The sequence below is a fragment of the Tenrec ecaudatus genome, chromosome 6, assembly GCF_050624435.1.
Source record: "Tenrec ecaudatus isolate mTenEca1 chromosome 6, mTenEca1.hap1, whole genome shotgun sequence".
NCBI classification, from domain to species: domain Eukaryota; kingdom Metazoa; phylum Chordata; class Mammalia; order Afrosoricida; family Tenrecidae; genus Tenrec; species Tenrec ecaudatus.
This window is the reverse complement of record NC_134535.1, coordinates 112,950,327-112,975,241: the sequence shown is the minus strand read 5'-3', so window position 1 is coordinate 112,975,241 and position 24,915 is coordinate 112,950,327. Positions and strand designations below refer to the sequence as shown.

General features: G+C 37.0%; 1 protein-coding gene across 1 annotated transcript in view; it reads left to right on the top strand.

Annotated features, from left to right (window-relative positions):
* The window catches only part of PIK3C2G (phosphatidylinositol-4-phosphate 3-kinase catalytic subunit type 2 gamma), a 419,757-nt gene that overhangs the window by 345,467 nt on the left and 49,375 nt on the right, over positions 1–24,915 (top strand). The window contains exons 29-31 of the mRNA XM_075553327.1: positions 1,108–1,187; positions 7,599–7,614; positions 13,405–13,479. Coding sequence (XP_075409442.1) covers positions 1,108–1,187; positions 7,599–7,614; positions 13,405–13,479 — 171 coding nt within the window. The remainder of the gene's footprint in view (positions 1–1,107; positions 1,188–7,598; positions 7,615–13,404; positions 13,480–24,915) is intronic.

The window sequence follows — 24,915 nt, the reverse complement described above, 5'->3', positions numbered from 1 at the left end:
TTTTACTGTCTCTGTAGTAAGATGGAAAGTCTGGCAAAGAGGGAGCCAGAGTTGAAAGTTCAAGGGTCCTGGGGGATGTTTGAAAGAGCCATTAACAAGATGAAGATAGAATGTTGACTTGAAAGGAGCTTTCAGGCGCTCTTGACATCTATTATGAAGTAAGCCCATAATAATCACATAAAATGATCAATTATTCAGTGGTGCTGTACAGTTAATAATGTTCAGTCTCATTGGGATAGCTGCATTGATTACATAATGGCTTTGAACAAAATCTGTACCAACATCACTAAGGAAAAGTTACTCTCATATTCACCAATTAGACCATTCATTTGGAACTCAGGTTAAAGGTCAATTTGGGTAAGCCCATTCCAAAAGATGAGCACACTCACTTCTTAACTAAAATTATACATAACTAGAACTTCTGATAAAGCATCTAATATAATTTTCTTTCTGCACTGAAAGGGGTGGCATACCGGGTTACAAATTAGGTTTCTAATTGCCAAGGTATACAGTTCATATCCAGCAGCCACCCACTTGGAGGGAGAGAGATGAAGCTTTCTACAACCCTAAAGATTTCCAGTCTCAGAAAACCACAGGGTCATTTCCACTAGGTCTTATGTGGTCGCTATGTAGTCCAAGCCAAATTGATGGCAGTGAATTTTTTTTTTTCCTTTACTGGATTAAGTCCTAAAGAAAAGGATTACGCTTAGCTTTTCTCTCATTCTGTCGGGAACATTTCTCACTGCATTGGTTATAGTTAATAGTAGATTAGTATTACAAGAATTGGACCTTGACCATAAATGACTATTCACTAAGTAAACATTCACACCCTATTGATAGCCTGGTCTAAAGGTCCAATTTATCTAGAAGGGATATATTAGATTCATGCAAGCTTATCAAATTAAAGAAGAAATGCAATTAGTCCTCCATCTTCATGAATAATTTTAACTAAAAATGAAATTGAATCCTGTGTTTAAACAAACTTGCTAGTAAATTTTCTCTCTTCATCTTCAAACAAATGATCTCTCCATGTGGACAATGCTCTCACATCATAGCAGATAGAACAGTCACTGAACACCTTGTGAGTTGCTGTGTTTTGTGTTTCAGAGTGACTATGTGCTTAGCTTTCTCCTCGATGAGCCTGTACAACAAACCATGGAGGTGTCTTCGCTTGTCAACACAGGCAAGTAAATCTTAATTATTACTCTGTGCAATTGCTGCAACACAACTCTCTTAAAGAGCATAGCAACCATAATACTTCTTTTCAAAGTAAAATCTATTTTTTGGAAGAAAATAAGCTGTTAAGACTGTTTTCTACCTTTCCCCAGCTTCTTAATCCTTCTGGATATGTTCTCCAGTTTAAGTAGATGACAGATTTTTTTATCTAGTCCTATAAATGGCATGATATTATACAATTTATCTATTTGAATTCATTGTGCCTTCAAATGGAATGGTGTGTCCTATTTTCCTCTACACGTAAGTCTTCCAGCTTACTCCATATTTTGAAAAAAAGAAAATAGATATTAGATTTTATTAATGATTTTGAGTTGTCTAGCCATCTTTCTCTTATGTTTCCAAGTGCAACAATCACTCCCTCTCCTTCTCAAGTCTTTTCTTAATGATCAGGACCCTAACGCAGCCCTGCACAATTATCCCTCCTATTCGCTGCCAAGTAGGTCTTAATTCTAGGGTTCTCTTCTATCATTTCTCCTAGATTAGTAGGCTAATTTTAAAATACTACATAAATTTTAAATGTTTGTAATAGAATTCCATTGCAAGCAGTAACCTGCTGGTAACTGATAATGGATTTAGATCATCTACAATTTGCAAATATGTGCCAAACCACACCCCTGACTTGTGCTCCCAGTTTTGTTGTTGCTGTTGTTGTTGATTTGTACTTTGTTCTCTCTTTTTGGTGGTCTTATTTAGTTAATTCCTAAATTTTATTTTGTCCACATTTACCTCATGAATCTATATCTTTAAAGATTGGGCTGATCAGCCAATATTATCCCCAATCCAAACTGAGAACCTAGTTACTCTTTAGTTATTTAACTCTATAAAGAGCCAGATCAGGTTGCATATCATAGTTATTTTTTAGGTGACATATTTACATTTGTGTCTGCTATTCTTTTTCCTTTAGATGAAAAGTAACTTGAAATCAGATACACAGCTCTTCATGATGCATTGCTCTGTACTCACAACTGCCCCAACCATGGAGTTTATACAGCATCCCTCCCCACCTTGTACTTACATGCGGCACCTTCTTCATACATCCCAGCCATAAAGAATGTTAGATAAGGAAAGCACCTTCTTATATCGTATGGTACATACCTAACAACTAACGGTGATCAAAATATATTTAAAGTGAGGGTAATAATTAATAGAATTCTGGAGACCTGACTTCTAAAAGGAGCTGCCAACTGCTAGATCTGCTCTTGTTCTCTGCTGAATGCCCCTCAGAAAATTGCCCCTCTGTGTTTCAACAAATTAAGCAGAGGGTCACTGTTCAGTTTTAAATTTTGCTGATAGTTCATTTTTCTGAAAATTCTTTAAAATATATATGTACATACAAAAAACCTGGAATATTATTACCCAAACTACAGTTAATATTTCATTTTTATGGCTTGCCTATTAATGCATTGTAAAATATTCAACATTTTTAGCAGGGAAGATAGAAAAAAGACTTTATGTTCAATATTTCTAGGTATAGGCTGCCTACAAAATAAAGCCTATTATCTTGAAACGATGGGACTCTTTGTCCAAGAAGAAGATGTCATTCATTGTACTAAATAGGGATAAGCAGGAAGTTGTTCCTTCTTGTGTCCTTTAATTATTGCCTCTTACATACTTATGAATTCTTAACACTTTGGCAGAGAATATAAAATTATTCTAAGAAAGAAGCACAATGTTTATTTCAAGCACTGTCTGGTCGGTTCAGAATTTGAGCTTACATCGTTACATGATCACAAAATAAAATTATTTAAAGGTGTATTGGAATAATAGTTTTTACAGTGTTGTCCTAAGCAAAAGTCCCAGATGTCACCATTGCAAGACCTTCTGATACTAATTTAAGATGATCAATAATGGATACCAGTGCATCTTAGTATATGATTTATGAAGAATATGGTAGTAAGAATTGGAAACCCGGAAGATAATTCTCATTTGTCTTCTGAAAATTAGAAGAGTTTATCTTTTTTAAGTTTCAACCCAGTCATCTCTCTCTCTTTAGTCATGACTGACTTCCTGGACTTAGTTATGGTAGTGACAAAGAGCCTGACCTTGATTTCATAATCTTAATATTCTTCAGTTACCAACTTGAAATTCTTAGCAGTGCTTATAAAGGGGCTCCCCGGTTTTATTTTGTATTGGACCTGACAGAATATATGGCCAGAGCTGCAAAATCCTTATTACGGTGTCTTAGACCCCTTTCAATCAATTACAGGTCTATTTTATATTTTGACTTCTGCTTTCTTCCCCAGTTCCTCAAGGAAGACCAAGTCCTGAGGATCTAAGGAGTTCGCTCAACTTGAGTTATATATTTGCGACCTGTTTCACCTTCTTCATTTTTTCTTGTATCTTTAAGATTTCATCTCAATTATCTTTGCTATATGTCTTGGCATAATTAGTTACATCTTAGTCTGTTAACTGAAGGGTCAGCAGTTCAAACCCATCAGCCACCCTGGGAGACAGATGAAGCTCTCTGTTCCTATAAATATTTACCGGCTTAGAAACTCAAAGGGACGTTCTAGCCTTCCATACAGTGTCTACATGAGATTTTTTTTGTTTTGTTTTCATGTTTCTTCTTCACAACATGTTTGGAAACAATGACCAAGGATTGTATCCACCTGGAGAACATAAACTAGGTCTATCTGGCAGACCAGGATTTGCGACATGCTGTTGTTGCGTGCCACAGAGTCAATCCTAGCTCACAATGACCCTGTACACAACAGAAGGGAACACTGCTGGGTCCAACACTCTCCTAACAGTTATTGTTACACTTGGGCCTACTGTCACAACCCCTGTGTCAGTTCATCTTGTTGAGGGGCTGTCCGCGTTTGCACTGAAACCAGACTCTCCACATAACATGCCCAAAATATGTGAGATCAAGTCTGACTGATAATAAATCTATAGGGCAGAGTAACCTGCTCCTGAAGTCAGTGCAGAGATATTATGAGCCATCTGAACACAGTTCTTAACATTCATACCCCACCTCTAAAATGCTGTGCAGTTTTATTTCTTTTCTAAATTCCAGTGATTTTTCAGCTTTAAATTTAAAGGTATGTTTTACTGAAGAGAATATAAAGTACCAATAATTTCAGTGATTGATAACTGCTACATCATAAGTCATACTCATTCACAAGTTAATAACATACACACCATACATTCAAATTTCCATTTTTTCATATTGTTTCTCAAACTTATTAGGAAAACTTTATTATTTAGAATTAAAATTTGACAGTAAGTATCACACTCACTCTCTACTATTGGGTCAATTCTGAATCACGGAGACCCCACAAGACAGGATAGAACTGCCTCTATGGATTTCCAAGATCGTAACTATTTATGGGAATAGAAAGCCTTATCTTTCTCTCCCAGAGCAGTTGGTGGTTTTTAACTCCAGGCCTTGTGATTTGCAGCCCAAAATATAAGTCTTTATTCCATGAGGGCTCCTCTAAGTATCAAAAGTATATTAAAAATTTTAATCACTTCACTTCTTAAAACGATTAAAAAGTAATAAGGCAAAACTAAGAGGAGACTTACATGTTCCATCAGTGAAGGAAAACAAGCTTACCTCAAATGTTAAAAATAATTTCTTTTATATATAAACAGTTAAATCATAATTCTGTGATATATTTTAAAACATACCTCCTACAAAGTGGTTTAGAAAAAAATTAAAATAAACATAAATGCATTGTTGCTATTTGGTGTCATTGAGTTTAACTCTGACCCCAGGCAACAGAGAGAATTCCCCCTAGGGTATTCTAGGCTATAATCATTTATGGGAATGATTATGTTACCAGATCTTTCTCCCACAGAGTCACTGTATGGGTTCAAGTGGCCATTCGCTTCCATTGGCAGTCAGGAGCTTAATCATGGCACCACCAGAACTCCATAGGAACATTAAGCAAATGTAAAGAAAATAAATCAGAGGTCACAATCCCAATTAATGAAAAGGTTGAAGTTACACCAAAAAGCACTGAATTGAACAAAGGACGGATTTTCTGTATGGCACAAATGGTTAAGCCCTAGAATACTAACCAAAAGGTAGGCAGTTCAAACCTACCCAGAGGAACTTTGGTAGTGAGACCTGGTGATCTGCTTCCAACGGGTCACAGCTTTGAAAGTCCTAAAGACCTATTTTGCTCTGAACACACAAAGGAGTCCTTAGGTGATATTGCCTTGATGGTAACTAACAACAAGCAAAGAACAGAGCCTTAAGAGGTACGGGGTGTATCTCAATAAAGATATGCAAAGTTAAGATTGCATACCAGGTAACATACCAGCAGCGTATGTAAAGCAGAAGTTATGAGGCAACTTGGAAACGCATGAGCTATACAAGCCATTCAATATTCTAATTCACTTGATGTATAACAGAGAAAGTGGAGAACAATCTTTAGGTTCACAAAAACTTTAAATAGCAAAGTTAAAAAAATAAAATCGACTAATTGATATCAAGCTCTATCTTAAAAATAGAGAACATATGTTGCCTTCAACTGTTCCTAGCACATCCATTGTATCGTAGGCCACAAAGAAAATGTCAATAGTTTTAAAACATAGAACTAGAATAAGCAATATTCTCTGATCATGTTACAATAAAATACATTTTTAAAATATACAAAACTAGAATATCTTTAAATGTGATCTTCTGATAATTATTCTTAAACAATTCTTATGTCAAAAAGAAATTATGACTCAAATTATAAAATTTCTAAAAACATCAAATTAAATACTACATATCAGAATTCATGAAAATGCTGATAAAACTATGGGATAATTAGATTCAGAGCCACAAAATAAACCAAAGATACTTATAAAAATTTTAAAACATAAGAGGAGATATTAATGAACTAGAACAGAGGAAATTATAGACTAATCAACAAATCCAGAAATATTTTTCTTTAAAAAATAAGTAATATAATAAATTAGCCACCAGCTAGCCTATTCAAAGGCTAAAGGGAAATGCAAACACATAAATTTCAAAAACAGGAACAAGAATTTATCAGGGAAAGAGATGAAATTAAAGAATACAATTTTGTTCATTATGGTGGTAATAGATGTGTTTATATCTCTGAATTAGGTAGTATCCTATGAAAATAAAGTTTTCCAACCCCTAAAAAGATGGCTCTAAACATATTTTTTATTAAAAATTAATACAGTGTGGAGTCAAAAATATCAGGGACAGGGGAATAGCAAAGGATCCAAAATCAACAACGAGGAGGGATTAGTGTCACTGGTAGTATTTGATCAATCCTGATGCACCTGAGAGGAATTACTGAGAGGCAAACGGAGAGGAGACATGGTAGTTGAGTAGGAGTAAAGAAAAAAGAAATAGAGGAAAAACAAGGGAGTAAAAATTATATATAGGTATAAATATGTAAAGACTGGTGTGTTTATCTATGTATGTATACATACAAATGCAACAAGGAAGCAGATGAACTTTGGGCCTATAGTGAAATCTTACCTCATTACAAGAATGGTTTGTTGTAATAAGGTGGCACTGTGTGATACTCCCTTTCCCGACAAGACCGCTGAAGACAAATTAGGTGCATAAAGCAAATGTGGTGAAGAAAGCTGATGGTGCCTGGCTATTAAAAGATACAGCGTCTGGAGTTTTAAAGGCTTGAAGGTAAACAAACGACCATCTAGCAGGGAAACAAAGCCCACGTGGAAGCACCGCAGCCTGTGTGATCTTGAGGTGTCCATGGGATCAGGTAACAGACATTAGAAGACCCGCCCCCAAAATACAAACACATCAACAAAAAAGGGAAATTTTGTAATAAATCTAACAGGATATATGCAAAGCCAAATTAAGAAAACTGAAGAGTCCTAGTGGTCCCATGCTTAAGCGTTACTTGTTACTAAAAGAACAGCAGTTAAACATACCAACTACTCCATAGGAGAGAAACCTTGTAGTCTGCTTCCTTAAAGATTGCAGCCTTCGAAATCTTAAGGGGTAGTTAGTTCTACTCTAATAAGGTCAGTATGAATTGGAATCAGCTTGAGGACTACTGGCTTGGTATTTTGTTTGGTTTTAACAGTTTTATTGGCATATAGTTAGCGTATAATACAATTCAGTAGTACAGTCACATCGGGAAGCAGTGCACAATCACTATCAGGCTTAGAGCATTTTCTTCACTCTGGTAGTCGTTGTTGTTAACTCCCCATTTCTTCCCAGCTTCTCCTGGCACACCCCAGGGAACCACCAGTCCATTTACTCTACAGATTTACTTGCCCTGGATGTCTTATGAAGAAAAACATTTTTTAAAAATAAGAAACAAAAAGCTAACAATGAGAATAAAGTAAAACAGATTAAACCCTCAATCAAAAAGAAAGTAGGATATATTATCAACTAGAACAAACTAAAATGGATCAAACAGGAAATCAAATGATAAGGTGTTCAATTTTAATCTACCTGCATTCACTTTCCAATATACCCTGTGTGGAAAGAAACAAAGCTACTCATCTCTTAGTCTATGATCAAAGAGAAGTCACTAGATGCCTAATACACGTGGATTTCCCTTTCACCCTTTCTTAAAACTGAAACAACTTTAAAATAAGTCAAAGAGAGACCAAATGATATCACCTTGTAATCTAACCAAATGTGCCATAATTGGCTTTACAATGCTCTGTGGCTGATAACAGCTATTCACCCCCTCCACTATGATCAGAGAGGATTCACTGCAGGCTGAGTCCATGTGTGGAGCCAGTTAAGAACCCTTCTCCTGTCAGCCATTCAAAGAAGACATAACCAACTAGAAGGGCATGCCGTTTTCATTTTCTTGTTTAGGAAAATAGAATCTCAAATGTTGTCAGACAGCTCTAATTTTATTTGAAATCTATATCATTAAAAAACAGCTTTAAAAACTAGATAAACCAGCACTGCAGTTCATAGAAAAAAGGAACATAGACCATATAAGCAAGAAAAAGTTAACAAACAGAGCAATAAGGAGAGAGTGGGTCTGTGAGATATAAAACCATAATTAAAAACTCAATAATTCAAACAGTATGGCATTTATACATGAATAAATAAAACCACATAGAATACACCAAAATGGAGACAAGTGCATTCATGAACTTATTATGTGACCGAATCAGTGATATAAATTTAATAATTGGTGTTGAAATAGAATACCATATGCCGGGGTAAAGTCCAAGTGAATTAAATAATTTAAATTACATAATAAAACCATAATGTGACAAAGGAAACATAGGGAAATCTCCCTTATGAAATTCCCTATAATCTTGGAATAAGATATTCTAGGTATGAATTCAAATCTAAAGCCACTAAAAGTCTGCCTACAACAATATTGTGAAATCAGAAAAGTATAATACAAAAATAAATGACAAAATGAGTGAAAAGTATTTGCAGTTCATTACAAAGAACAATTACAAAAGAACTAATTACAAAGAAACTAATATAGAACCACTTTCTTTCTACAAATGAGTAAGCCAAAGACCAACAACCCAATTGAATAAAGAATATGAAAAGATAAGGCACAAAGAGAAAATTCAATGGCTCTTAAACAAAAAAGATATTTAACCTCACTTATAAGACAAATGCAAGTGAAAATTACATGGATACAATTTTTATTCATCAGATTGGCAAAAATCCAACCTTTTAATTAACAAGCTTGGTTCGGAAACAGCAGGCATTCTCATGCCTGGAGAGTTCCTGCAAATTGAAAAAATCTCCATGGAAGGTACTTTGGCAACATCTACAAAATTTACAAATTATTATTCCTTATGACCAGAAATTATGCTTTTGGAAATTCAGGACATTTGTGCACAGGTATAAAATGAAGCATGTGTGAGGCCATTAAGGGCAGCATTGTTTGTAATAGCAATGAAAACTTGGAAACAATCCACCGAACCATAAATCTAAAACCAAACTCACTGCTATCCACCGAACCATAAATCTAAAACCAAACTCACTGCTATCGATTCAGACTCCTAGCAAACCTGCAGGACAGGAGAGAATGGTCCCTGTTAGTCTAAGACTGTAACTCTTTACTCTTCCCCAAAGTAGCTTACAGTTTCAAACTGCTGGCTCTGAAGTTAGCAGAACAATGTGTAGCCACCAGTCACCAAGCATAGGAATGGTTTAGAGTATGGTATATCTATATAGTGAGATATTATGAAACTATAGTTTTAAAAATAACTGTATTTATTGATATGAAAATATCTCCAAGATCATTGTGCAGAATGATAAATGATCTATCCCTTTTACACACATGTAAAAAGAAGCAAATTCATATTAGCTTACATGGAAAGGTTTGGGAAGGATATTTTTCAAAGCAGAGTAGTATGTCAAAGCCAAGAAAATAATATTGGAGAAATGGTACTAGAAATGGAAAAAAGATCATTCCATAATTAATTTTTATAACTTTTGAATCATCTAAATATGTAATCAACTAAAAAAGTTAAATTTTGAAGTATCAGTTCCAATGTACATAATAAAATATTGTACTCTAGCTATTATGGTTCCATGCACTCAAGCATCCTGAATTATATTTTTTAAGTTCATGGAGTTACAATAAATGGTAGGATAAACATGGCCAAAGCCTTCAGACTTTAACTGGTAACCAAAATATTCTATCATCTTCTTATCCAGATGTAGCTAGTCTCCAAATCCTCCATGTCTGGATTCCTTATTGAGATCATTTTCTCTCATGGGGGCCCATTTGTACCTCATGTTAGCATGGTGTTAAGAGTATAAATTTGGGGACCATTTAATCCTACATCATTTGTTGTCTGCACGATTTAAGATGAAGTTCTTTGGCTTCTCTGAGCCTCAGTGTTCTCATGTGTAAATGTGAGACTTCATTTGCTGTGAGAATCAGTTAACGTACATAAAGCTCTTTGCTCAGAGTATTAAATATCTCTACTACTGCTACATGGACTGTAGCACTCATACTGGCCTGAATTTTACTGGATTCTGAACTCTGCCATGTTTTGACTGATACATTGATTACTAATCTTGCACATGTGGTTTAATATAGACTATATTCTTCAGTTGGTTCAAGTAATTCCATAGTTGTTTAGCTAGCATTTAGGCACTTAGTCATAACTGTATGTTAGTTTACTATTTTATGTTGAAACTCATTTGATTAAACACATTGAGTTTCAATTTAATAATCCTTTCACTTTTTAATTAAAAATAGTATTCCTTATGCATCACAGTCACCAATATTTTTGCAAACTAACACCAATATTTCAACCACTTTTTTTCTTACTATGAATGTAGACATATGCTCAGAATTACTTAATAATATCCCCAATTTAAAGCAGTGTTTTACTCTTATGAAGAGGATATCTGTGAATCATAATCAACTCAAGGGCACTAACAACAACTCTAACTCACAGCGTCTCTCAGTCATTGTGTCGTTAACAAAGTCACCCTGCTTTATTATGTTTGTGGAATTTCTATCTCAGTGATGATAGACACTTTAATGTTCATAATGTGAATTATTCAAAATACAATTAATCAAAATTACCTACTAGCATGTGTATACTACTTTAATAAACATGTAAACAGTTTTCAGGAAAAACCACATTGCTTCGATTCCATTTTCCAATGTTAGATAGGATTAAAGAGTCAAGACTGAGACTGAGAAAACAATACAGGTCACAATGAGCCAACTATACAATGTCACCAAATTCCCCATTATTAATAATTTTCTTCTATCTCAATTTCCACAGGAAATATATAACTGGATATTATCCAGGGAGAGCTTTAAAAATTAAATTGTTCTTAATCCTTAGGCTATAAACCAGAAATTTATCATTGAAAATCTAAAATCTTCATTTTGATAATGAAGCATATTTCTCAACTCTAAAACTGAGGCTACTTTGGTTAAATAAATGTTTAGTGGTTACTATTACGGAGCATTGACTTCTATCCTGAGGGGAAATAGGGAATAAAACTAAACCCTTTGGGAAATTTTATCTACTGGGTAAAAATATATATAAAATAATAATGTGAATAGTGCATGATAGATGCAAGGGGAATTAAAGGAAAGTAACCACAGAAAATACTTTGCGTTTTATGTGGACCTCAAAGAATGACAAAAGTTCCAAGGGCAAAAATGGGGGATGAGATGATTGCAGACGGAGGGAGTAATGTGAGCAGCGACTAGAAGGAAATATGGAGAACCAGGTAGTAGCATAAATCCGTAGACCTGTTGTGATTTTCAAATCTCACAAGTGTTTCACCTTCTGGGTGCAATCTCATCACTCTGCTATTGCTCGTTTTTAGCGAGAACAATGTGAGTTTCCCTTCTCTGACAGAGCTCTGCTTTCCGAGGTTGTCTTGTCCTAGCTGTTACTGGAGCTGCTTTTAGAGCACTGGACAGGTGGACCGTAAACTAAAGCAACAAGCTCACGGCCGCTGAGTGGCTCCTAATTCAGTCACCCACTGGGACAGAGGGGAACTGTTCCTTTGAGTTTCCAAAACTAAATCTTTGTGGGAGCAGAAAATCCTTTCTCTGTGGAGCACCTAGTTGGTTTGAGCAGTGAGCCGCCAGTTAGCCAATACTCATTGCCACGGAATAAAATTTGACCCGTAGCCTCTCTACATAGAGTTTCCAAGGCTGCAATCTTCACAGGACTAGATAACCTCATCTTTCTCCCAAGGTAGGGCTGATGGTTTCGAAATGTCAACTGAGCAATTCAACTCACCCAAGGCATTTCAATGAGTGTCAAAAAGAAAATTTGGATAGAAAATCAAACTAAGGTAACTGGGAGAATAATTATAGCAATCCAAACCAAACAGGATGACTACTAGGGAATTAAAAGCAACAATGAGGAGAATGTAGGATACAGAGTGCTTCGGGAGCAACAGCAATCTAGCTGAGAGGAATCACTAGGAGACGTAAGAAGGGTGAGCCTGATGGTGGGAATGGAGGAAGGTAAAAGGAAACAGAAATATCTAGGAACCATAGCTTTGGATAGAGGTATAAACATAGGTGTGCACTTACATAAATATATTAATTCATAAAAATAGAGGTATTGGGCTAAGTACATATATTTATATGGCAATACATAGAAGAAGTCAGACTTTGGGCTCTGCTGAAGGCCTCCTTCAACACAAGAACACTTTATTCTAATGACTTGGCATTCTGTGATGCTCACCCTCCTGACACAATCCCTGAAGACAAATGGGTCCATAAACAAATGTGGTGAAGAAAGCTGATGGTGCCCGGCTATCAAAAGATATATGCCTGGGGTCCTAAAGGCCTGAAGTTAAACAAGTGGCCATCCAGCAGAGAAGCAACAAGCCCTTGTGGAAGAGCACACCAGCCTGTGCAATGATGAGGTGCTGACAGAATCCAGTAACAGGCACCAGGAGACAACAAACATATTGCTGAGAATGAGGGGGATCAGAGCAGAAACCAATATCCATCTGTAGATAATAGGACATCCCTCACAGAAGGGTCACAAGGAAGGGATGAGTCAAGCAGGACATAGTATAGCACTGATGAAACACACAATCTTCCTCTGGTTCTTTGAGGTTTCCTCACCCCCCACCATCAAGACTCTAGTCCTGCCTTGCAGTTCTGGCTAGACTGGAGTATGCTGGAATAGATAAGCGCTCGTGACCCATGGAAACCAGGTGTGATAAACCCATCAGTAACAGAAATGGGAGTAGTGATACCAGGAGGGTGGAAGGGGGAATCCAGTGCAATGATCTATGTATAACTTTCTACTGCCCCCTCCCCCAGAGGGGATGAACAACACAAATATGGGTGAAGGGAGACAGCAGTCAGAATAAGATATGAAAATAAAAATAATTTATATTCATCAAGAAGCCACAAGGGGATGGAGACGAAGAGGAGCTGATACCAAGGGTTGATGGCAACATATGTACAAATATGCTTGATAAAATTGATGTATGGGATGCTATGAGAGCTGTACAAGCCCCCAATAAAATTTTAAAAATGAAACAGGACATGTAAGAGGAAGGTTTGGTTCTGGAAGTTTAGAGACAACCCTACCTTTATCTCATCAACCCAACCTCTTGAACATTATTATGATATCAGTGTTATCTGAAGAGGGGGAGGTGCATATTACTTATCAGTCTTGTATTAGTCTTTAAATGTTTGATATATTTCACTGGTGAGTCCCTTCTAGTTTAATTCACTACATTCTATTATTTTATCAGGTTTGGGGACATTTGTTGATGAGAAGCCTACGGTGCAATTAGTCATATCGTATGAGGAGGCAAAGCTGACAATACTGGTGAAGCATCTGAAAAACATTGTAAGTCCACGATACATAATAAGAAGCATGTGAATCACAGTTATAAATTGTTTTCTTGCTTTAGGCAATTAGGGTCAACATTGGTGAGAAGAATGAGTCTCAGGAGCAGATATAAATGAGAAAATGATCCAATTATAATGTTTTTTCCTGCTGTATGATTGTGATCCTTGGGGTAAAGGCTATAAAACATTTCACAGAAAAGACCTTAAAATTGAAAATGAAATGTCAGGAAAGAAAACAACCCTAGTGAAAACAGTTAACCAATCTGACAAGATTGCTCAAGTGTATTTCAAAATTTTAAGAACAACTCCCATCTCTCTATCCCTAGAGCTTAGAGCAACGTCTGTAGTTAAACTTTAGAGAGAGGCAAAAGCTCCTCTCGTTGGTCACCTCTCTTTTCATCCCCAAGGATGAGTCAGGTCAGAAGTAAAGATATTGCCATTAAGTAAGAAAGACATTGGACATTGTCCCAAGTCACCTCCTATGTTACAGGCAAGTGATAATGGTCTGAATCTGGGTACAAAACCAAAATCAAATTCACTATTCTCAAGTCCATCCTGACTCAGGAGGATCCATCAACTTAGAACAGAACTGCCCTCAGAGACTTTCTGAAACTGTAGATCTTGGGGAGCACGCAGTCATCTTTCTCCTACAGAGTGACTCACGGATGAGTTAGCAGACCAGCGCCATGTACACTGCGCTGCACTGCATAAGAAATCCCTCCGAAGACAACACTGGGGTTGGGAAAGTCAGCAGCTGGTTATGGCTCCGTGCTTGATGTATACAAAATTTTCAAGGTGCATTTGGAAGAATCTAGAGGAGCAACCTTCTCTCCACCTTATGTGCATCCAGAAAATATGAACATTCAAAAGGATATTGTTTCTGTTAGCAAATAGTTGGCATCATTTCTGGGCAATATATTAGTTACAAATTTAGTTTGAGCCAGATATCCTAGGATATTTATTTGTAAACCTGTGATATTGTTCTGTCAGAATTTTTTTAAAATAATTTTATTGGGGGCTTGTACAATTCTTATCACAATCCATGCACACATCCATTGTGTCAAGCACATTTGTACATTTGTTGCCATCATCATTCTCAAAACATTTGCTTTCTATTTGAGCCCTTAATATCAGCTTCTCATTTTTCTCCTACCTCCCCATTCACCCCTCCCTCATGAACCCTTGAGAATTTATAAATCATCATTATTTTGCATTATCTTACACTATCCAACATCTCCCTTCACCCACTTTTCTGTTATCCACCCCCCAGGGAGGAGGTTATATATGTAGATCCTTGTAATAGGTTCCCCCTTTCTATCCGACCTTCCCTCCACCCCCAGGTATCACCACTCTTACCACTAGTCCTGAAGGGGTCAACTATCCTGAATGTTCTTTTATAGACACTTTTATTCATTAAAAAATTATCATTCATTTTTCATAAGAACATGAATTTGAATGAAAATAGCAGTTATTTAAGAAATCCTTAGGTTGGGAATTAGCAATTCAATGAGTTATTATTTATGATGATATTCATGTTCATGAACTTTAAGCACCTATACACATTTTAATATATTAAAATATGTTAATAAAATATTTTTAAACATTCTTATTCAGTTTACCCGAGCTTACATATGTATATATGACAGTTTATTTTTAAAACAGCACTCTGGGAGACTATATATTTGTTCCAGGAATGTTGTCACTGCTTAGAACACTTTTGAAAACATCTACTGAAATTGGTTTTAGATTATGCATATACACCACACAGTAAACTTGGTAATATTACTATATGGTCATGCCTAACATTGATCAAAAGCAATATTAACTAACTTGGTCACCCATTTTATTTACCAGATGAATTCAGAAATTACTTTTGACAGTTTTCAAAATGCATTTTACACTCAGATGAAGTTGTGCTACTCATAAGAATATTCAAAAAGTCTGTAATGCCAGCGTCAAAGGAAGGAGAGAGTTAAACAAGAGTAAGAGTTTAAGATTTCAGTCAAATAATGGGCAAATATCCAGATAAATCCTACAAAAAACCAAAACTGGGATCTATATAATACCAATGTCCTCAGAAAGAAATTATTAATACTGAAAGACCACTTCCTGTAGTTCAACTTCTCATTATTTTTGCTAGTTCTATTCTTCTGTTTAAACTCTTAACATGTGCAGACCTGAAATTCAGTGCTTTACCTGTTCCTGGTCCTTTTGCCACTCACTTCCTCAGAGATGTCAGCCAGCTCGAGAGCATCTGCTGCCATGAAAATTTATAATCATGGAAATCCTGTGGGGCAGTGCCATTTGTCCCGGAGGGTCCCAAAGTTCAGAATCAAGGTGACGGTAGTAGCTTTGGTTTGGTTTGGTGTGATCCTTCTGCTCTTGATCTTTCTGGAGAAGGGCTTTAATTTCAGTGAAAGCCAATGGCCGAGGAGGTGCTTGTTAATAGTCCATGGGCCATACCAGTCATCTACCCATCACCTCCCTAGCCTCATCTATTATACTACTGACCTTCTCCATCACTTTACCCGACCCTCAGGGACAGCCTTGCTCTTTATGAAGACAGTAGCCATGTGAATGCTTCGTATCTGCTCTGCAGTTGACCTGGAATGCGTTTTAGCCCAAAACATGATCAGAATGACAAATTCTACTGTCTCTTTTTCAGTGTAACCCTCTCTGACTTCCAAATGTAAAATTATACAGTGCCCGTTTTTATTGCTGCTTTCAATTTTTCTTTCCTACTTTATTTTTTTCAACTGCCAGAGTCACTGCTGGAACCCCAGAGCCCAGAACAGTGTTCAGTAAGTAGTAGGTGCTCAATGAAAGCTTTGTTCACTTATTTCTGTTCTCAGTTTACTTCGTTGGAACAACTAACATGAGAATCTTTCTCACCCTCCAAACGTCATCACAGCAAAGCCCTCACTTCTTGCATCTTTCACACCTTCTTTAAAGATTTGTTTGTTTGGTTTTTATCTACTCTGGAGACAGGGATAACATTATAAGGGACAAGGAAAATCTAGCTACAATTTCACAACCTTTTCAAGTTTCAACTGTTATTTATTTTTGAGCCTTTAGTATTTTCACACACACCAAACCAATAAGTGAAGATGCTTTGCTGATTTTATTTTATTTTGAAACAAAATTTATTATTATGCCTGCAGTTCTGTTAGATTTGATACTAAGGTTGATGAAAAGAATCATTTTTCTATATAAAATCATTGACTCTGCTAACAATTACTTCCTCCTGTGAGAACACAAGCTAAACAAAATTGCTAAAATTATTTTCCTTTTAAACCAGTAGACTGTGATTACTCCACTGAACACAAAATGATGAATTAATACAGTTATGCAGATTTTTAAAATAAAATTTCTACTCAGATGATAAAAATACTAGTCACTTTGATTTGAAATATTTTAAAAGATGTATCTTTCTAGCATTTGTGTGTGTGTGTGTCTCTAAAACACTCTCCCTCACTGGCTTCCACAATGTCTCTATTTCCCTGTTATCATTTATAGGCTTGTTATATTCTCTCTTGCTTGGATAATGTGAGCATTCCTGAAGCCTCTATAAAGTAATCACTCACAGTGCCAGATACCCAGCCAATATTAAACCTAACCATACTATCAGAATCTCTTACTCTGTGATAGAATTTTATTAAACCAAAATCAAGTAATGTCGAGGAAAACACCTCAAATTTGATAATGATCTATCCTTTCACAAGAGTCAAAATAAAAGAAAATAGGCATACCACCCAATGTAAAAACAACCAAAATCCTCACAAGTGGACCAATAGTAAGTGGAGAAAATATTGAAATTGTCAAGGATTTTCATCTTCCTTGGATTCCCAGTCAAGGCCTGTGGGAGAAACAGTCAGGAGATCAAGCAAGGCCCTGCACTGGGCAAATAAGCTGCACAAGACCTTTTCCAAGTGCTGGAGAGCAGAGATGTTACCTTGGGAACTAAGATGATCCTGACTATAGCCATGGTATTTGCAGTTACCTCATATGCATGTGAAAGTTGGACTCTGAAAATGGAAGACAGAAAACAGAATGAATGTGTTTGAATTGTGCTCTCAAAGAATATTGAAATAACCTGGCCTGCCAAAATAACAAACAAGTCTGTCTTGAAAGAAGTACAGCCAGAATGCTGCTTAGAGGCCAGGATGGGGAGTGTTCTCTCATGTCTTTGGACCTGTTGACAGCTCAGATCAGTACCTGCAGAAGGACATCACATTGGTAATAGTAGAGGGGCAGTGAAAAAGAGGAAGGCACCAGAAAAGATGGGTTGACAAAGTGGCTGCATCAATGGACTCAAACGTAAGAATCATTGTGGGGATGGCACAGGACTAAGCAGTGTTTTGTTCTGTTGTGCACGGGATCACTGTGGGGCAGAACCAAGTCCACGGCATCTAACAACAGCAACAATACGACAATTATCAGGAGAACAAAAAGTGGGAAGTCAAACACAGCCAGAATCCCAAGTTAAGCACATAACACTAAGATTTTACGAAATTAAATATATACATATATGTATATGTTAGAAGTATATTTTAAATAATAGATACATAGAAATGAATAGAGAAGAGTACCAAGCACAGTTATAGGTACTCTCTTGTTTCATTTTTGGTTTTTCGTTGTTAACTAAGGAAACATTGACCCTCAAATATGATCCAGTTTTCAATATTTAAGTAAACCCTAAATTATTCTAGAAGCCTACCAGTATTGAATCACTCTCCAACACATTTAGCTAGCCCTACCTTCTTGAAAAGCTGTGTTCTCATGATCTCCATGAAATCTCATTGTGTATTCTCTAAACCTCTCACAGAACCTTTTCTGAGATTGCCCTTGCTCTTATCAATGTAAATTTGATCATGTATGTAGTTGCTTAATAAATGCTATCATCAGTCTGCATTCTTAAATGGAAATGGTTTCTAATATTCCAGTATTCCAGTACTCTATTTAAACTAATTTCCTAAGAAATTACATCTAGATGAGATTTTCAAGTTTATATGACTTACTCCTAAAGTTTTATCTCTACTTGTTAATCTTTTGCATGGCTCCATGTACATATCTATAATTGCCTTACAGGCATTTACACTACCATATTTTTCCAATTCCTTAAACTCAACAATTCAAAAATACAGTCCACTACATTCCAATAAAACTAGCTTTCTATTTGAATTATTTTAAAGTTACTGAAACATGCTCAAATAATTCTTGATTAAAAGTTCTCCTTGTTTTCTATACACCTTTTGTTAGCACTATATATAAGTAATAAATCAATACTTCTATTTTTCCTTTACTTTCATCATTATCAATATCCAACTCTGAATTCCAGGTTAGATCAGGTATGGATTCTTTTGATTGATGGCTATGCTATTTATTTCTTTGATTTCTTCTTCTAATCTAGCCTCCATAAAATATTCTGAAAAATCTGCTCTACTTATAATAGTCAAAGTTCAAATCATATTATAATAAAATGTATCAAGTCTAATTTTAGATTCCTTGACCCCAAATTCAAGGTACTGTGCAATAGAGCTAGATACCACCTTTGAACTATCCCATATCCCCCCAAGAAACATGCATTATATATTAGTAGCTCACTCATTGCTGACCAAACATACACTATTCATTCTAGCAGACTCTCATAGTTCTTCCTATTCACATTGTACACCAATTCAACTTTCCCAACTAAGCTGAAAGTCTCATCCTCTCTGAAACTCCTAGGTCACTCTTGTTCCTGGTGATCTATCTCCTCAGTTTCCTAAATTACACTCACCTCCCTCAATTCATTGCTGACTCATAGCCACCCACTGTGGGTTTCTGAGACTGTAATGCTTTACAGGAGTAGAAAACCTGGTCTTTCTCCATAGAGGCTGGTGGTTTCAAACTGCTGACCATTTGGCTCACAACTCAACACATAGCCACTACACCACCTGGGCTGCATTTGGCTTCCTACTACGTCTATATTCCACCCCACCCATTTGGTTGTCATGGCCTTATCTCAGCTCTGGAAACTTGTAACATCCTCATTCATGTTGTACCAATCAGGCCAAATATTTACTTAGTATAGAAACTACAGAAAATATATGAAATGGACTCTGTAGTCCCTACAAATTTGTTGTGTGACATTGACTCGTTGTGACCCTATAGGATTGGTTAGAACTACCCTACAGGCTGTCTAAGGCTATAATCTCTTTCGGGAAGCAGATCCCTAGGTTTCCCCCTACCACCCCCACACGCACACCTGCAGATCAGCAGGTGGGGTCCAACTGTCACCTTTCGGTTCACAACTTAAGCCCTTGATCATTGTGCCACCACGGCACTTAGGATATATGTTTGTTAAAAATGTTTTGTTGTTGTTAAGCGCATGTCAATGTGAAAGAAAATATCTACCATCCATGTGGTTTAATTTCACCTACGATTGTAAATAAAGAGGATTTCCCATAAATTTAGCTGTCTGCAATACTTGACATTGGACTGAGGTTGGCAATATGACAGATATCTGACCTTAACATGTATCTCGCTTAAAAATGAACTCAATAATGCTGAAGACTAGTTTTTCCAATGTCCAACATCTCTGGATGCTCTCCTCCCCAGCCAACATAAGGATCAGTGTACAGGTTGCCGTATGATTAAGGTTCTATTTACTAATTCTGTTCCTTATGAAAGTCTTGTACCACAATCTCTTGTTCTTTCTCCAAATGTCCTTCAAATTTGTATTCTGATCTTGAAAAATATATGCTTTGACGAAATAATGAAAAATGTTGAGATTTAACCCACTTCTGTCAAGTTGGTTCTGATTCACATCAACCCACAGGACAAACTAAAATGGTTTTATTGGGCTTTCACGGTTGTAAGTCTTTACTGATTCAGACCACCTTATGTTACACCTGCAGAGCGGTGGTGAACTCAAACTGCTGAACTTTTGATTTAGCAGTGCAATACTTAATACACTCTATCATCAAGGCTCTTTGTAAAAGGGTTATGAATTAGTAAAGATCAATAGGAAATAGGAGCTACAAATTTAAAGTATATATTAAAAGAGAGATACAATTTTATATGAACTATTCAAAACTATTCTCAAACACCTATTATACTTAGATTTCAACGACTTCAAAGAATTCCTATTTCTTCTAGTATGTCTCAAGAGTCTCTGTTCACATCAAAATTAAGCTGTAAATACTGGGATCATCCAGTGATTGAGGTAAAACTCCAATCAAATGCAGAAAGGTGCTCATTTACCATCAAAATCCAACTTCTATTTCTATCGCTTGGTTCTGCAGAGTTCCAGAAATGATTTCTCCTATGCTCTGCGTTCTGTTTCTGCAGCACTTTATATTACCAGAGGAGGCGTCCTACAGGTGGTGACTGCTTGCCACGTGTCCTTGTTCCCGTACAAATGTCTCAACTGTATGCACAGCAGAGAGATTTCCTAAAAACATCACCTCCACTTCCACTCGTTACACAATTACAAATGAAGACAGGGCTCATCCCTTCCTTTGCTTTCTGTCTTTGCCAGGATCTGCTGTCCTTACACTTCCTTGCTTCCTACGATGAGCAGGAAAAGCTACGTTGCCTGTGCAGTTTGTACAATCATTAATTTAGATGCCATTAAAAAGAAAGAAGATGTTTATTATTCCCCCATATTAGTAAAGTAGAATTTAGAAGGTTTCCTTCGTTGCCTGCGGTTCTCGCAATCAAACATGGTCTAAATTCTTCAGTGCTCTGTAAAAAAATTTCCTAGGGTTTGTTGTTGTTGTTGTTGCTGCTGCTAGATGCCATCATTTAAGTCCCGATGCCTTGTGATTGCATGTATAGTGGAATGAAGCCCACTCTGGTTCCATGTCCCCCTCGCAAGTGCTGCCTGTGCCCAGTCTTCCATCCACTCTGACAATCCTTCTTGCTGAGAGATTTTCCTGGTTTTTGCTGATTTTCTACTTTTCCAAGCATGTGGTCCTTCTCCAAGTTAGAAATAATCATAAAGAGAATCTCAAGTACATGTGGGAAAATATACCAAGATTTAAAGTGAATATCTTTGGAGTTACAAAGCACAGAGAACTAAACTGGAAAGGAGATAAATCATTAAAGAAATAATGACCCCCTCCTCCATTTTGTTTAATTTAGTTAAAAATATAGTTACAGATTCAAGAGATTCAGCAAATATCAAAATAAAGGGAAAACTTAAAGAAAAAGGTGCATATGTACATTATAATCAAACTGCTTATACAGATGATGAGAAGAAAAATATGCAACATAGGGAATAAATATTGCTCACAAGGGAAAGAAGAAATATTGGAGAATAAAAGCAATGCAAGTTAAAAGTCAAGGTACTACTTTATCTATAGAGTAGTGAATGAAACTAATAAAAGTTTTATTTTTAAGTTTATATTTAAGTTTGTGTAAGTTTATAAAAACTTAGAATTTGACTATTGTTGTTACATGCCACGTATCCCCTTCTGACCTAGAAACCCTAGGTATAATGCTAAAATGGAATATCGTTCATTCTTACCCAATCTAGGAACTATTGCCCTACGTGAGTACATTGTTGCAGCCACTGTGCTAATCTATCTTGTCGAGGGTCTTCCTAGTTTTTTGCTGACCATCTGCTATACCAAGCATGGTGTCCTTCTTCAGTTTTGGTCTGTCCTTTTGGTAAGCGCAAAGTACATGAGATTAAGTCTCATTATCCTTAATTCTAAAAAGTATCCTGGCTATCCTTTTCCAAAATAGAATTGCTCTCTCTTCTGTAGTAAATTCGATATTCTTTGCCAACACCATACTTCAAATGCATCTGTTCTTCAGTCTTTCTTATTCGTTGTCCAGGTTTTGCATGCATATGAGTCCACTTGTCTGTCCGTTTGTCATACTGTGGTGGCTTGTATGTTGCTGTGATGCTAAAGGCTATGCCACTGGTTTTTCTCATACTAGCATGATCACTCAACGTGAACAGGTCTCAGCAGAGTTTTCAAACCAACAACAGGCTATGAAGAAAGGTATGGCGGTCTGTGTCAGAGAAATTAGCCACTGAAACCCCGATAGACAGTATTCAAACATTTCAATCTAACGGGTAAGCAATCTGGGTAATTTTTAATTTAAATAATTTTATTGGGGCTCATACACCCTTATCACAATCCATACATACATCAATTGTGTAAAGCACACTTACACATTTGTTGCCCTCTTCATTCTCAAAATTCACCTTCCACTTGGGTTCCTGGAATCAACTCATTTTCCTTTTTTCCCTCCCCCTCCTTCCATGCACACCCCTCCCTCATGAACCTTTAATAATTTATAAATTATTATTTTATCTAGTCTTACACTGCCTGGTGTCTCCCCTCACCCATTTTCCTGTTGCTGCCCATCCCACAGAGAGGAGGTTATATGTAGATCCCTGAGATCGGTTCCCCTTTTCTACCCCCACTTCACTCCCGGTATCGCCACTCTAACCCTTGGTCCTGAGGGGTTCATCTGTCCTAGATTCCCTGTGCTTCCAGATCCCATCTGTACCGCTATGCATCCTCTGGTCTAACCAGGTTTGCAAGGTAGAATTGGGATCATGTTAGTTGCGGGGAGGAAGTGTTCAAGAACTAGAGGAAGATTTTGAGTTCCATTATTACTACACTGAACCCTGAGTGACTCATCTCCTCCCCACTACCCCTCTGCAAGGGATGTCTAGTTGTCTACAGATGGGCATTGGGTCCCCATCATTCGCTCCCCTCATTCACGATGATATGGCTTTTTCCCCTGCCTTTGGTGCTTGAAACCTGGTCCCCTAGGCCCTTCATGATCACACATGTTGGTGTGCTGCTTCCATATGGGCTTTGTTGCTTCTGGGCTACATGGCCACTTGTTTACTTTCAAGCCTTTAAGTCCCCAGATGCTATATCTCTTGATATCCATGCACCATCAGCCTTCTTCACCACACTTGTTCACACATTCGTCTTCCGTGTTTATGTGGGGAAGGTGATCACACAATGATGGTTGTTGTTCTTTGGTGTCTGCTACCCAATCCCTTCAACACCTCATGTTCACTTAGGCTTGTGTGCTTCTCCTCTGTGGTCTTTGTTGCTTCTAAGCTAGATGGCTGCTTGTTTGTCTTCAAGCCTTTAAGACACCAGATGCTATATCTTTTGATAGCTGGGCATCATCCACTTTCTTCACCATGTTTGCTTATGCACACATCTGTCTTCAGCGAACATGTTGGGAAGGTGGGTATCATGAAATGACCATTTAGCTGAGCAAGGCACTCTTGTATTGAGGTAATATGCATGAGGAGGCCCAATATCCACCTGCTACCCTACTATTAAACCTATAAATATACGTACATAGGTCTATTTCCCCCATAATCATAAATATATTTACATATGTACATGTCTGTATCTAGGCTTCTCTGTATGCCCTTTGCCTCCTACTCCTTTTCTCTATTACCTTATGCTTTCCTGCTGTCCCACTAACATGTGCAGCCTTCATTCTGTTTTCAGTAATTCCTCTCAGTTACCTTGCCCTTGGTCACTCTCTACCAGTCCTCCCATCCCCTCTGTCCACTGGTTTTGAATCACTCATTGTTTCCTTGTCTCTAGGTTGGCCAACACCTCCTCCCTTCCCCTACCTCCTATATTCTCATGTCCCTCTGGGACCATTGGTCCCATTATTTTCCTCTCACAATGTTTGTCCAGCCTATCTTATCTAGGTGGACCTGCAGATATAGTAATATGTGCATTAAAATGCAGATGGTTTTGACAGCACCAAAGTGGCACATCCTGTCCGATGTGTATAGAAAACCACAGACTTCTGTTTATTGATCTTGTATCCTGCTACTCTTCCATATTCCTCTATCGCTGTAAATACTCCAGCTGTGGAGCTTTTGGGGTTTTCAATATACAGGATCATGTCGTCTGCAAACAGCGATAGTTTCACCTCCTCCTCTCCCATTTGGATCCCTTTGATGTCCTTACGATGTCTTATGTTGTTAGCCAGAACCTCCAAAACAATATTGAATAGAAGTGGGGACAGGGGGCATCCTTGGCTTGTATCCTTTTTCAGTGGGATTATTCTTGTCTTTTCTCCATTGACTATGATGTTGGCTGTTGGTCTTTTATAGATAGCTTGTATGAGCTTGAGGAACTTTCCTTCCAATCTTATCTTCATGAGGGTCTTGATTAGGAATGGGTGTTGTATGTTGTCAAATACTTTTTCTGCATCTATGGATATTATCATATGGTTTTACCCCTTTTCTTCTTGATGTGATGTATAATATTGACGGATTTTCAGATGTTAAACCATCCCTGGATCCCTGGGATGAATTCTACCTGGTCGTGGTGAATGATATGTTTGTTTGTTTTTTACTTTTGTATTCTATTGGCAAATATATTGTTAAGGATTTTGCATCTATGTTCATTAGAGATATTGGACTGTAATCCTCTATAACTGT